Consider the following 15000-nt stretch of genomic DNA (forward strand, 5'->3'; position numbering starts at 1 on the left):
AGCACTAATCATTCACTGCATGTCTTTAGTAAATCCTGACAGTAGTTTCTTTTTTTATATATATCCTGGAAATATTGTCAAGTCATATTCATTCATTTTAGTCAGTTTTAATTTTTGCATTAATTTTAGTGGACGAAAATAACATTTACACTTGTGCAGCTGTGTCATTGTGTGCAGGTTGTTATATTGTTAATGTTGTGCATTTGTCTGATTAATCTAAAATCAGTTGATATTTGACTGGTTTTGTCCGTCCTTCTGTTAGACTGTCTCACACATGAATTATGTTGAATATCTGTCAGCTGTTAAATTTAAATACACAATTAGATAATACCAGTTTAGCTCAACCAATCACCAAGCAATGCTTCATTTTGTTCAGTCTGTGTGTAAAAAGAGCATTAGCAATTAAAGAAAACACACTTCAGCAAAACATGATCAGCTCAAAGTGTCTGGATAATATTTGGACCCAAATTTGTATACATTTTACTGGTAGTCGCTGTATGAAGAAGTATTGGGTATAATATGTCACAGTTTACTTTATTTTGCTATCCTCACTTACATAAATTATATATAGTGTCCACGATGCATATAGTGTCCTGTAACTATAGTGTCCTGCACCTACTAGTAAAAAAAAAAAAAAAAAAAATTATATCTGGTATCTGAATAATTTTTGGTTTGACTGTCTATGAGTTAAATAACCTGCGATCAGGTGCTTGATCTGCTTTGTGTTTTACCTGAGAGAGCCGGTAGTTTGTTCCCTCCGCTCCGCCCAGGTGGGGTTGGCCGGCGGATTTGCTTCAGTTTGTCAATCTTCAGATTCTCCAACCTCTTCAAGGCCTGAACGGACATGCACATCGACCCCACGCCAGCGCTGGACTCGGACACACCGGCGTTCCCGTTCTCCTCTTGTGTGGTCAGGTCCTCAAGACTGCCCGCCGCGTTCAGGTTCATCTCCACACCGCTGTCGTTGTTGTTGGCGCTCCCTAGTGGAGAACGTTCGCTACTACAGGACGACTGGCCACCGGGGCTTGGCTGAGATTTCTAGAGGACGAGAGAAATTATTCAGGATGTAACTGTAGTTATTATGCAAAAAAACCTTGCATTGCGATATTTTGTTTTTCTGCGATATATATTGTGATATAAAAACAATTTGAACAACCAGATGATTAATAGCTCTATTTGAAAATAATTCTAGGATAATTGGGGTGAATCCGCATGGTAAATAATAAACAAATTATTAGTGTAGATAAATACAATATAAATAAAAAAATACAATTGAAATAAGCAGTGCTTTAAGTTTTACAGGTAAATCAACTACGATCCCTATACTTGACATCGCACATCGCGATATCGGTGCTAAACCGATATATATGTGACCCTGGACCACAAAACCAGTCACATAAGTCAATTTTTGGAAATTGAGATTTATACATCATCTGAAAGCTGAATAAATAATCTTTCCATTGATGTGTGGTTTGTTAGGATTTGACCATATACAACTATTGTAAATCTGAGGGTGCAAAAAAATCGAAACATTGAGAAAATCTCCTTTAAAGTTGTGCATTTATGTTGGCGATTGTGCTGCATTCACTCACAGAAATAAATGTTTTATATATTTACGGTAGAAAATTTACAAAATATCTTCATGGAACATGATCTTTACTTAATATCCTAATGATTTTTGGCATAAAAGAAAAATCTATAATTTTGACCCATACAATGTTTTGTTGGCTATTATAAACCCGTGCGACTCGTGACTGGTTCTGTGATCCAGAGTCACATATCGTGCAATCCTTCTATCCATTAGAATGAGCATTGGGATCAAGCCTTACCAGTGTGGATTCTGGAGCGAGTAATTTGCAGTCCTCTCGGCTTCTCTCCTCTTTTTCTATCAGAAGCTCTGAGTTCTGTCCTGCCGGGGTCAGACCCGGAGCGCGCGGACCCGTGTCTCCACGGTGCTTTTTAGTGATGTGAGCCTCCGGCCCGTGAACCGTCTTCACGTGCTTCCTCAGAGAGCTCGGGTCCGTGTAGCGCTTCGTACAGCCGGGAATCTTACAAACGTACGGTTTCTGAAGGCCAGAGAGAAGAGAGCATGACATGTGATCTACAGCTGGAGCCAAACCTTTAGAAACCAACACACTGTGATAGTTTACACTATAGTTTATTGCTCTTAGTATTTCTCCTCCTGTTTGGCATCATTTAAGAAAGAATGCCAGGTTAGACTGTATTAAATGAAGTGACGCATGTTTCTCCTGCTGTGATTTTTATATCATGAAAAGTGTAACACAGATACTTTGAAAACAAATAGAAATGGTTTTTGAAACTGATGCAACCAATAAAAGATTTATAGTACATTATAAAAGCACAATAACCAGAAGATAAACATGACATTAAAAATAATAATAATAATAATAATAATTCAGTCATTCCAGTGAAACACAAACTCGTTTCTTATCATGTGTAGTAGTTTTAGTCATTGTTTTGGTCCTTTGATAAAAAATAACCTACATGTTTTTAATAATAAATTGATGTAATAATAAACTGTGATCAGCGATCAAATTAATTGCAATAATTGGTTACACTTTATTTTAAGGTGTCATTGTTACAGTGTAATTATATATTTAAGTACTGAGTAATATTAATTAACTACATGTACTTACTATAGGGTTAGGGTAGGATTAGGATTTGGTTGAGGGTTAGTTGCATGTAATTATGCATAATTTACTGTTATTACTATAGTAAGCGCATGTAACATATGTAACAAGGACACTGTAAAATAAAGTGTTACCCAATAATTAATTACAAAAGTTTTTATATAAATTAATTGCAGAAATCAATTGTGATCAGTGTTAATTTCTACAGTTTTTTCTTTCAGTCATTTAATCAATTGCAATAAAGTTTTAAAAATACATTAAATGCAATAATAAACTGCAAACAATATTCATACAGTTTTTAGTAAATGTTTGTCTTACAACAAAATAATTGCAATATTTTTTAATTAACTGCAATAAAGTTTTTTGTTTAGTCAGTTTATGTCTTACAACAAATTAATTGCAATAAAGTTTTTTTTTAATATAAATTAATTGCAGTAACAAATTGCGATCAGTGTTAATTTCTACAGTTTTTTTGTTTTAGTCACAGCCTTTGTCTTTTGACATGCGAAATCTGTCGTGTCATAAACGTTGTATTGAACAGCAAGCAAACTATAAAAGACAAAAAAAGCAAATTGCAACACAAAACCAGCAGATAACATGACGTGTGTGTATATCTGCGTGTGTACCTCGTTGGAGTGTGTTCTGTTCTGGTGCTTGGCTCGGTCTGACGCGTTGGAGAAGGCCTTGTTGCAGCCCTCGTGCTCACACACATACGGCTTCTCCCCGGTGTGTGAGCGCAGATGAGTCTTCAGGTTCTCCAGACGCGAGTACGCTTTATTACAGCCTTCAAACTGATGCACACCAACATAAACAGTTACACTCAGTGGGGCTGCACAATATACCCCAATTATAGAAATATATCGCAAATGTACATATTGTGATATGCATATCGCAACGGCTTGCAATAACTGCGGTCATGAACAAAAGATGAAGAGAAAATCACTCTCTCTCGGCTGAATGACTTCTGTAGCTTTAATAAGAATCAGGATATATTTAAATCATACAGTGAAAACTAAGCAGAGTTTTATTTTTACATTTGATTATTGAGTTTCTGTTGTTTAATAACTCTAATGTAGGATAACCTGACCCCTGAATTTATGTCAAGTTGTCATAACAAAGACATCTCAAACATATTTGGATAAAAAAATGTCATAATCGAGCGAATGACACTTAATGACAGTGACATAAACATGCATAAAAACTCCTTCATATTCATGTCATGTCATGATAATGAAGGTGTCATGTCAGTCTTATGCACAGCCCTTCAAGTAAAGTGTTACCCATTATTCGTGCAGTTTCGAGAGAGTTGAACAGAAGTCATGTGACACAGCTTGAACAGAAGTCATGTGACACCGCTGAAACTCACAGTGCACTTGTGTGGCTTCTCGCCGGTGTGTCTGCGCATGTGGACCACCAGCATATACTGGGCTTTGAAGGGTCTCTGCTCTCGAGAACAGTCCTTCCAGTGACACACGAACTCCTTCTTCTCCCCATGGATGTGCTCGTTGTTGATGTGCTGCGCAAGAGACGGGAAAATCAGGACACAAGACACGGGATGCTTGATGTGGGAAACACCTGCGGCCAGTCTGACCTATAGACTATCATAGTATCTATGCATATTTTGAGGTAGCGTTTATTTGTAGTTTTCAGTTTTATTTTAAATTTTAGTTTTATTTTTGTGTGTGATTTTATTTATTCTTTACAGTAAAATCTCATTAGTTAATGGATTGACTAAAATGAGAAATTCATTTGTTACAGTATTTCATCATTTTTGTTAGCATTAGTTCATTAAAACACAACTGTTCATTGTTAGTTCAGGGCTGCGTTTCCCAGAAGCATCGTAAACCTAAGAAGTTCGTCAAATCGTGCGACTGATCTTAATATCATGGTCCATTTCCCAAAAGCATCATGACTTCAGTAGCACTTGAAAATCTTCGTAGATCTACGAGTGCTCTGGAGAAATCGTGCATTGTAAGAAGAGTTACGAGGATTACACCTTTAACTTTATTCAAGTGCAATATGATTATAATATGTGAACATGGACCACAAAACCAGTCACATGGGTAATTTTTCTGAAATTGAGATTTATACATCATCTGAAAGCTGAATAAATAAGCTTTCCATTAATGTATGGTTTGTTAGGATAGGACAATATTTGGTTGAAATACAACTATTGTAAATCTGGAATCTGAGGCTGCAAAAAAACCGAAACATTGAGAAAATCTCCTTTAAAGTTGTTCATTTATGTTGGCGATTGTGCAGCATTCACTCACACAAATACATGTTTTATATATTTATGGTTGGAAATTTACAAAATATCTTCATGGAACATGATCGTTACTTAATATCCTCATGATTTTTGCCATAAAAGAAAAATGGATAATTTTGACCCATACGATGTATTGTTGGATATTGCCACAGATAAACCCGTGCGACTCGAGACTGGAGACGTGATCCAGAGTCACACATGCCATCTGAAGCCCTTGTGCCAAGCATTGACAAGGCCTTTTCTTCTCTTCCTCTGCTGTGAGAAAATCTCTTTTTGTTTTTTGTAAATTGTTTTATTAAATGTGTAAAGTCCTGCCACTTCTTCCTGCCCTGATCTTATAATGCCCTCAGTTGCACTCAGTTTTGTAGCAATATCCTCCCAGATGCTTTGTATTAGTTTATTTGTATGACTTTTATTGAAAATACTGTTTGTTTATCTCCACCTCCTCTAAAATGACATTAATCTCCTCTTTTTGAAAAATGTCTTTTCTTTGGGTTTTTGGGTTCAGCCATTCTGCTAGTGTCATTCTGCTTTATAGATTATTGGCCTTGTAGAAAATGCACAACAATCAGGCTAAACACTTCAAAACACAAGCGTGTGCTTTAATCACGAGCCAGATCACTACAAGGAGACATTTGACACGCACTTAAACACAGTTTTTGTGAAACGCACATGAAATGAAGACGAACGTTCGTAAAGTCGATCCATCGTTATCTGGAAACGCAGCCCAGGTCCATTAAACAATATTAACAGATTATGAACCATGAAATATGAATAACTTTTGATTTGAATAATTTATTATGATGAAACCATTGACTAGGATTAATAAATGCTTTAGAAGTATTTTCACTCTTAGTTCATGTTAACTAATGTAGTTAACTAACAAACAAAACCTTAATGCAAAGCGTTAGTATTTTTTATATATTTTTATTTTGTTATTTTTTTTTCAGTTTTAGTAATTTTAGAACTTCAACTTAAATTTTAAGTTTTTCATTTAATGTTTATATTTTGCTTCTTTTGTTCAATTACAAAAACAATTTTGGTAACACTTTATTTTAAGCTGTCTTTGTTACACTGTAATTATACAGTTAAGTACGGAGTAATATTAATTAACTACATGCACTTACTACAGGGTTAAGATTAGGGTCTGGTTTGTTTTAGGGTTTTTATGGATGTAATTATGCATAATTTATAGTAATTATTATTATTACTATAGTAACTGCATGTAACATATGTAACAATGATACTGTAAAATAAAGTGTTACCACAATTGTTAATAGTTTTAGTTAACAATAACAACACTGAGTGGAGCAATAAAAACGAGATTTCAGATTTCAGAAAATGATCAGTGAATATCGGTTTGATTTTCTTTCTGTTTATCACACAAATCTATCATACTGACTTGCCATATAGCATACAAGTCTGTTATGGACTGCTGTTATGCTGCTTTCATGGCTTTTCTTCCTTTTTGGAGACAAAATGTGAAGCAAAATGTGAAACAAAATAGCAGTATATTGGTGTGGACTGACGAGTGAATAACTCTCTTAAATCCTCCTTACATGCACGAGCTGTTCCTGAGTGTCGAACTCTTTGCTGCAGTTTTCCCAGTGGCAGTTCGTCTCGTAAACGGCCTCGGGTTCAGGCTTCTCCTCTTTATCCAGATCATCTCTTCCTTCTAATAAACCCAGAAGAGGATCCTGCAAAACGGGGTCGGAATAACATAAACAACCAGGAGTGTCCACCTCATTCCTACACCTATTTATACAACTTAGTGATGACGATTTGTCTGAATTATGGGTGTAACTTCCGTAAAGCTGCAAACAATCAGTGAAAGGCTCGCGCTATGAACACAATAACACGTTGTTTTAAAAACTGTGTACAATGAGATGATATTATTCTACTCGCACTTCAACCATCGAACATTAAAAGGACATTTAAAAGGTCTTTCAACAGACCAAATAACCCCAAAATCAAGACTCTTTCCACAGGGTTAAATATCACTGTAATAATATATATCTGGATTATGCAAAAGACGTTGCCTTAATAAAAAAATCTTCATTTACTTCAGCATTGCATGATACGATTTCAATGTGATTTCCGTCATTTTGACTGATTATAAATTGTATTTACCCGTGAAAACAAACCTGGAAAGAGAAGTGAGGATTTGATGAGAAAAACGAGAGATTCTTCGTGCATTCCAGTGAATTATTAATGGGATATATCGTAAATTAAATTGGCAGAACAGACCACAGATGTGCAGTATATGTTGTCCTTTTTCATACTTTTACAGCAGAATGCAAAGGGAAAAAATCATATCTAATAATCATGAGGAAAGGAATTCAGCGACTGAAAAGAGAGCTCTTGCCGTAGATATTCTTGTTATAATGTCACGTTAAAATAACAAGTATAACGTTATTCCCATGATGTCTGAAAGTAAAACATGAAGGGAAATTGACAGCTCAAGTCCGTCAAACTGATGATCTATCTTTATTTATAGGGCAACCTTATGATCTGATATGATTCATTTCAGTCTTTTTGAATGGAAGTTCCCCAAACCGGAAGTGCCGCCCATAATTCAAAACGCAGTAAGATCGTCAGGAATAGAGTGGATTGCAACCAAGATTCTGGAGGATGTGAAGAGTTTGACTATGATGTAAACACAGTATTAGTCAAAGATGGGACATTACCTGTGTTCCCGTCGATGAAGGACTCGCCACGTCTCCCTCAGAATGCTCCTCCAGGCTCTTGATGTTAATGCTGTCCATCACACTTCCCAGGATCGGTTCTGTCTTCATCTGAACACATACACACACACACACACACACACACACACACACAGCAGGGTTAATATTAGCATCAACTAACACTGAAACTACTGAAGCATTTACCTTAACATCTGCATTGCGTAAAGCGCAATAGAAATAAAGGTTATGTGCAACTGACATAAAGCTGAAATAAAATAAAATATAAATATTAGATGTAGAGATGCACCGATATGAAAATTTTGGCCAATACGATAACCGATAATTCTTTATATTTGAAAGCCGATAACCGATATATCGGCCGATAAATCTAAATCCAAATTTTTATATAATTTCTGAGAGCCTGATTACAAAAACAAAAGTCTCACCATTAAATCCATGTGCCAAACACACAATTATAATGTTCTCATGTAGCTTATATGACAGACTTGCCATATTAATCTTTGTATTAATTCTGCACATGTTGCACTTCACTGTATTTTTCTTTTTTAAGTGATTTTCAATCATATTTCAATTAATTCATAACCATCATGTTGAACAGTGCACATCTGAAGTGTCTCAGCTGAAGGAAATAATACATTATTTGTTGGCTTTAATATATCGGCAAAACTTTCTTATCAGGCCAATAACGATGACATTAAAAATGAATATATATCGGCCGATACTGATATGGCCGATATATTGAGCATCCCTATTTAGATGAAAAACTTAAAAGAAAATTTTAATTTTTAAAATAATGCTGAAATTAAATAAGTTGAAGTACTAAAAAAAAGCTAAATATAAAATGTAAAGAATGGTAACACTTTACAATAAGGATGCATTTGTTAATAGTAGTTCATGTTAATTTTATATTTAATAAAACTAATTTCAGTTCATTGTCGGAGCAACATTTCTATTTTTTGTTTAGTTTAAGTAAAAACACAAAAATTAGTAACTGGAAATAAAATAAAAACTAAAACTGAAATAAGAATAATTTAAAAAATAAAAAAATAAAAATGACAAATATACAACAAAATTAAAGTATAAAAATAAAAGCTAATTCAAAATATTGGCACTTTACAATTATGTCTCATGAACTTTAGTGAATGCATTAACTAAAAATGAACAATATATTTTTTACAGCATTTATTAATATTAGTTAATAAAAAAAATCATGTCAGTTCACAGTGCTTTAACTTATGTCAACAGATGCAACCTTTGATTTTAATGTATTAGGAAATACTGAGATTAACATTAACTAAGATTAATAAATACTTTATAAGTATTGTTCATTGTTAGTTCATGTTAACTAATGTAGTTAACTAATGTTAACAAATGAAACCTAATAAGTGTTACTAACAAAACTTATTTCAGTTTATTGCCCAGGGCAACATTTCTGATTTTTGTTTAGTTAAGTTGAAACACTAAAATTAGTAACCGGAAATCAAATAAATAAAAACTAAAACTACAGTATGACTGAAATAAGAAAGTAATATTTTAAAAAAGTAATAAAAATGACAAAAGTATGTAAAATTACCCAAATAAATAAATAAAATAAATATGAAAACTAATTCAAATATTAATAAAAATGGTAACATTACAATAAGGTTCCATTTGTTGACATTAGTAAACTGCATTATTTAAAATGAAAAGAGTAAAAAATACTTCTAAAGCATTTATTAATCTTAGTTGATTTGCTAATACATTATTTAAAGCATCTGTTAATATTATTGTAAAGGGCCTGAACTAACAATGAAGAGTTGTGTTTTTATTAACTAACATTAACAAAGATGAACAAATACTGTTATAATTAAATATGTAGCAAATGTATAGTGCAAATGCACATTGTTATGCATTCAGTAAAGTTAACTAATGAGACCTCAGTGTAAATAAACTAAACACACAGAGCAAACGCTGGACATCAGCAGGAGACGGGACTCACGTGTGTGTGTTTGAGTCTGGGGTTGTGTGTCGGCAGGCGAGGCGAAGGCCCGTGACATGACGATGATGATGATGGAGAACCGTACATGTTCCCCTGAGCTCTGGAGTAGTTCATGTTCATGGAGCTGGAGAACCCCAGCGACGGGCTGGAATCACAGGGAACACAGGCGTGTTAATGGATCAGGTCGTGGATGTAGCCGTGGTTTAGCGTAACACTCATGATTTACTTTGCTTAAATGTTCTTGCATCGGAATAAACTTGCTTGTGACTTTGCTCTTACTGGTATAGCAACTAACCAAAATATTTGTGATATTTTTTGTACTTTTTACTTTACACATTCTTGTTACACAAAAAAATGGGTTACAGTGTCCTTGTTACATTTGTTACATGTACTTACCATAGTAATAAGAGTAAATTATGCATAATTACATGCAACTAACCCTCAACCAAATCCTAATCCTACCCTAACCCTATAGTAAGTACATGTTGTTAATTATTATTACTCAGTACTTAAATATATAATTACACTTATATAATTAAAAAAGTGTAACCCTCACTTCTTGTGACTCCAGTTTGAACATAAACATTGAAATTTCCAGTGCATGTGTGTGTGAGGTAAAAGGACACGAGCTGTTGAAGCTCCGCCCCCTGTGCCAGGAGCAGCAGCTCATTTGCATTTAAAGGAACAGACACAAAAACTGTGCGTTTTTGCTCACCCTCAAAAAGTGACACTTTTAACATGCGATGTAAAAATATCTGTGGGGTATTTTGAGCTAAATCTTCACATACACACTCATCAGAGACTTATTCTACATCTTGTGAAAAGGGCATTATAGGACCCCCTTAAAAGGCGGGTCATTTTCGACCTGCAAGCCCATCTCATGTGAAGGGTTTTGATGAGGGGTGCTAATGTAACTCATGGTGTGTTCACCTCATGGTGCCCACAGACAGATGCCCGTACGAGCTGGCAGCGCTCGGCCCGCAGCGAGAGTTCACGAAGGCCACCAGAGAGTTTGGAGAGGTGCGTATGACGGTCTGCAGATCCACGCTCGCGTCGGACAGCGGAGAGATCGACAGCGCTCGCTTCTTACTCAACTTCAGCATGGAGCGAGGCGTCGAGAAACAAGACGCTGGCGGACACAGAGAGAGAAAACTCACATTTCGTTTCTGGTCTTAACAGCACTTTATAATACGTTTCAATACGGTAACATGTTCACAATGAGCAATTTTTATTGCATTGATTAATCTGCAAGTTACAATATAACCTTTTTCAATGTATTGTGAATGAACAATCATAATCATTTGTTAACAAACAAGTATTCAAATCTTCAATAAGCTCATTATTTCTGCCTTAAATTATAACATTGTTTAAATTAATATATTTTTTGCTAACTGTGATTTTGTATATGTACATTTCTGAAATACATAACTTACAGTTTCCTCTGATAACAGATCACTCTAAATTATAATGTGGACTCACGCATTTTCTGTAAAGCTGCTTGGAAATTATGTGTATTTTTCTATATGATGTCAATATTTATTGCATTTTTAATCTATGTTTACAAGTTACAATATAACCTTTTTTAATGTATTGTGAATGAACAATAACTAACAATGAGCAAACAATAGTAGATTTAGAAATTAACATTTATATCAGGGTTTGTGAGTTGATAAAAAAAAGCTAATGATGAATTAAATCATAAAAATGTACAGTTAAACATTTTAAAAATAAAAACAATCATAATTGAACACTTGAAATTTTAACTTTGGATACATTAACTTTAACTACTGCAAGGTTTCCAAAGCTGGGGTTTGTGAGTTAAACTAACAATTCATTAAAATATATACATTTAACGTGTAAATAAAACATTTTTTTAACTCTTTCCCCGCCATGGACAGAATTTTCTGGCTTTCTGTGTTTTCACTGTTATATTCGCTATTACACATGTTCTGAAAGAGTACTGAATCTCCAGTTAAAACACAGAAGAAGAAGAAGCAGAAACAAGCGAAAAAAGCTCATGCATGTCTTTGAAAACAACAAGATTTTCTTTTGTTTTTTATTTAAAAAAAGCTTGAAGTTAGAATAAAAGTTTTTTGTTTTTTTTTAAAGCAAAGGCTCTGTTCTTTCTTTAGATATATTGCACAAGCCAGCGGGGAAAGAGTTAAGTTCAACCATATGACCATTAACCTACGTTAGAGATCCATGAACATGCAAATGCGTTGTTAAATTATTGAAATATTAATATTTAAGTTTTGGCTTGACTCACCGTCTCCTGAGCCCATGAGTTCAGATCCCGACGGGTGATGATGTGGGAGTGTGTGATGAGATGACATCATGCTCGGGTTACAGTAGGGGGCGCCACTGACTCCTAAAACAACAATACGGTTCATTCTTTAGATGATACACATAATGCATCTACTTTATTTACAATAGCATTAATTAGCAAAGTTTTGAGATTCGATTTCCAGTAATCTGGTATTTTATTACACTGCTCTTACAGGATTAGTTCACTTCAGAATTAAAATTTCTTGATAATTTACTCTCCCACACGTCATCCAAGATGTTCATGTCTTTCTTTCTTCAGTGGAAAAGAAATGAAGGTTTTTAAGGAAAACATTCCAGGATGTTCCTCCATATAGTGTCTTCAATGGGGTCCAACGGGTTGAAGGTCCAGATGTGAGTTTCAGTGCAGCTTCAAAGTCTCGACACGATCCAGCCGAGGAATAAGAGTCTTATCTAGACAAACTAGCGGCCATTTTAGAACAAAATAAACATTTATAAACTTTTTATCCACAAATGCTCATCTTGCACTAGCTGTGATGCGACACACATTACGTAATCAGGTTGAAAGGTCAAGCGTGACGTAGGTGTAAGTACAGACCTAGTGTTTACAAAGCCAACGTGCAAAGACTAAGTCAAACGCCATTTGCAAAAATAAAAGTTAAAACAACGATGTCGGACGATTTTGAAGTTGGAGGATAAAATGAGATTGAGTTTTTCGCCCTTCCCTACATTTCTGACCCGGAACACGCGTGACCTTTCAATGTGATTACGTAATGTGTGTCGCATCACAGCTTGTGCAAGACGAGCATTTGTGGATAAAAGTATATAAATGTTTATTTTGTTCTAAAATGGCCGCTGGTTTGTCTAGATGAGACTCTTATTCCTCGGCTGGATCGTGTCGAGACTTTGAAGCTGCACTGAAGCTCACATCTGGAGCTTCGACCCGTTGGACCCCATTGAAGACACTATATGGAGAAACATCCTGGAGTGTTTTCCTTAAAAACCTTCATTTCTGTTCCACTGAAGAAAGAAAGACATGAACATCTTGGATGACGTGTGGGAGAGTAAATTAAAAAGGAAAGTGTGAAGTACACTGAAGTGAATGACTCCTTTTATGTAGTCTTACGAATGGCAGTCCAGCTCAGTTAACTGAATGAACAGTGATTCGTAAAGACAGTCTCACCCTCGGGTGGGGGCATCCCTCGGTGTCCCATCATGCCGTGCGGCGGAGGGGCGTGTGGCGGGCGCATGTACGGGTCCATACAGGCTCCAGGGGTCATGGAGGGGTTAAACATCTCTCTGCTATCCGGTGGTTGACCACTAGGGCGCGCCACACACACAGACGACACCTCGCTGTAGGGGGATCTCACTGACGGAGCCAGTCTACACACACACACATACACACACACACACTTAAAAACACATTTTTTAAAATGTAAACAGATATGTACAGGTTGCACATCACTGAAAACACTAAAAACACATATTGGTTAATTTTGTTTTTCTGAGCAATTTAGTTCTTCCGAATTGACTCGAAGCCCTAAAATTATATTTAATTATTTTTTTTGTCCAGAAAGCTTATTTAATTTCATTTCCACTAAAATGGATCACAGATTTTTATGACATCACCGCGGACTTCAGCTTGTCATCACATCTTCTGTCCAATCAAATGCTCTCTAGAATCTGAAGCTCCGCCCCCTCTGCTGTAAACACCACCTGACCAAAGCGGCCATTGACACATCAGAGCATTGTGTGTTGGAGTGTGTGTTCGGTTGCTCAAACGCTTGAGTTTTATTCTCTTTTCCATCTGTATGTTGGTTAAGAATGAAATGAATGAATCCTCTACTATTGAATCCAGCATATCATCGGCCCTCGGATTCGCTTCCATGGTGCTGTCAGTCTGTGAGGTAAACTAAATGCTATTGGCTATTTGAGGAACCATTCAATAGGTCCCACCTTAGACTTCAGTGGGGCTTTAAGCCCAAAGGAAACTTCGGACGTTCGCGTGGGCCAAATTTTTTCAGAGTGGTTTCATGACACTTTAAAGGGGTGGTATAATGCCCTTTTTCACAAGATAAGTCTCTGATCCCTCCAGAGTGTGTGTGTGAAGTTTTAGCTCAAAATACCCAACAGATATAGCATGTTAAAATTTTAACTTTTTGAGGGTGAGCAAAAACACACCGTTTTGTGTCTGTCTCTTTAAATGCAAATGAGCTGCTGCTCCCGGCGCAGAGGGCGGAGCTACAAGAGCTTGTGTGTGAGTGTGTGTGTGTGTTGTGTGTGTGTGTGTTAGCAGCTCTGATTACCTCACACAGACATGCACTGAAAAATTCAGAAACTTTTAGCCTTTTATACTCAAACGGAGTCAGACAATGATGGAGAGACTCAAGAAGAAGTGACAACATGTAGACAACATTTCTGAATGGTTAGTTGATGAATTTATGTTGCTGATGTGGAATTAACTGTCTTCAAGTCATTGATTAGCATATTCTGTCATGATAATCTATAAATCATTTTCCCGGGGGCGGGGTTTATGTAAATTTGAGGGTTTGTGAAGTCACTAACCCGGGAGGAATGTGGTGTAGTCTCTACCAGCCGTTTGTTGTAGTCCTTAAAAATGATTTACGTAAAATAAAATATCTTCCTTTGCTTTGAACTTTGAGCGTCGTAACTTTGCAACATTACACACTAACTAAAGTTAGAAAAGTGAAATCATAATCAACCACCCCTTTAAAGTGGAGAACATCTGGGTTTACTGCGATTCACTCGCTCGGCCACCGTGAGGCGCCACTTCCTTCTGCTTTCCTTCAAACTTACACCAATGAAAGACTAAGAACATGTCAGTGGGAATCCCCAACATTCCTCTATTCCTTGCTATCCTCTCATATTGATCAGTTTTCTTTCCATCTTTCCGGTTTTCTTCCTCTCTTTCACTCATGGTCTGCCTCTCTCTCTTCCCTGATGTGTGTGTGATGTGTGTGTTCAGTGACGGTGGTCTCACTAATTCCCTCTGAACATTGTGTGTATTCCGGAGCGGTTTAATCTCCTCACACTAATCCCGCATGTCTCTCTCTCTCTCTCTCTCTCTCTCTCTCTCTCTCTCTCTCTCTCTCT

The 15000-nt window shown here is 36.1% G+C and overlaps 1 protein-coding gene across 1 annotated transcript in view; it reads right to left on the bottom strand.

The window, feature by feature from the left end:
• Positions 1 to 731: 731 nt before the first annotated feature.
• LOC308686752 (zinc finger protein GLI1-like) overlaps positions 732 to 15000 on the bottom strand; it is a gene marked incomplete at its 3' end in the record, with an annotated part of 16887 nt that continues 2618 nt past the window's right edge. The window contains exons 2-11 of the mRNA XM_081395187.1: positions 13070 to 13269; positions 11870 to 11971; positions 10534 to 10732; positions 9604 to 9748; positions 7608 to 7715; positions 6480 to 6617; positions 4018 to 4167; positions 3278 to 3442; positions 1830 to 2066; positions 732 to 1038 (exon numbers count right to left, since the gene is read on the bottom strand). Of these exons, the coding sequence (XP_081251313.1) occupies positions 732 to 1038; positions 1830 to 2066; positions 3278 to 3442; positions 4018 to 4167; positions 6480 to 6617; positions 7608 to 7715; positions 9604 to 9748; positions 10534 to 10732; positions 11870 to 11971; positions 13070 to 13269 (1751 nt within the window). The remainder of the gene's footprint in view (positions 1039 to 1829; positions 2067 to 3277; positions 3443 to 4017; positions 4168 to 6479; positions 6618 to 7607; positions 7716 to 9603; positions 9749 to 10533; positions 10733 to 11869; positions 11972 to 13069; positions 13270 to 15000) is intronic.

The sequence above is a fragment of the Scardinius erythrophthalmus genome, assembly GCF_964197995.2.
Source record: "Scardinius erythrophthalmus genome assembly, contig: HAP1_SCAFFOLD_738, whole genome shotgun sequence".
Lineage (NCBI taxonomy): Eukaryota > Metazoa > Chordata > Actinopteri > Cypriniformes > Leuciscidae > Scardinius > Scardinius erythrophthalmus.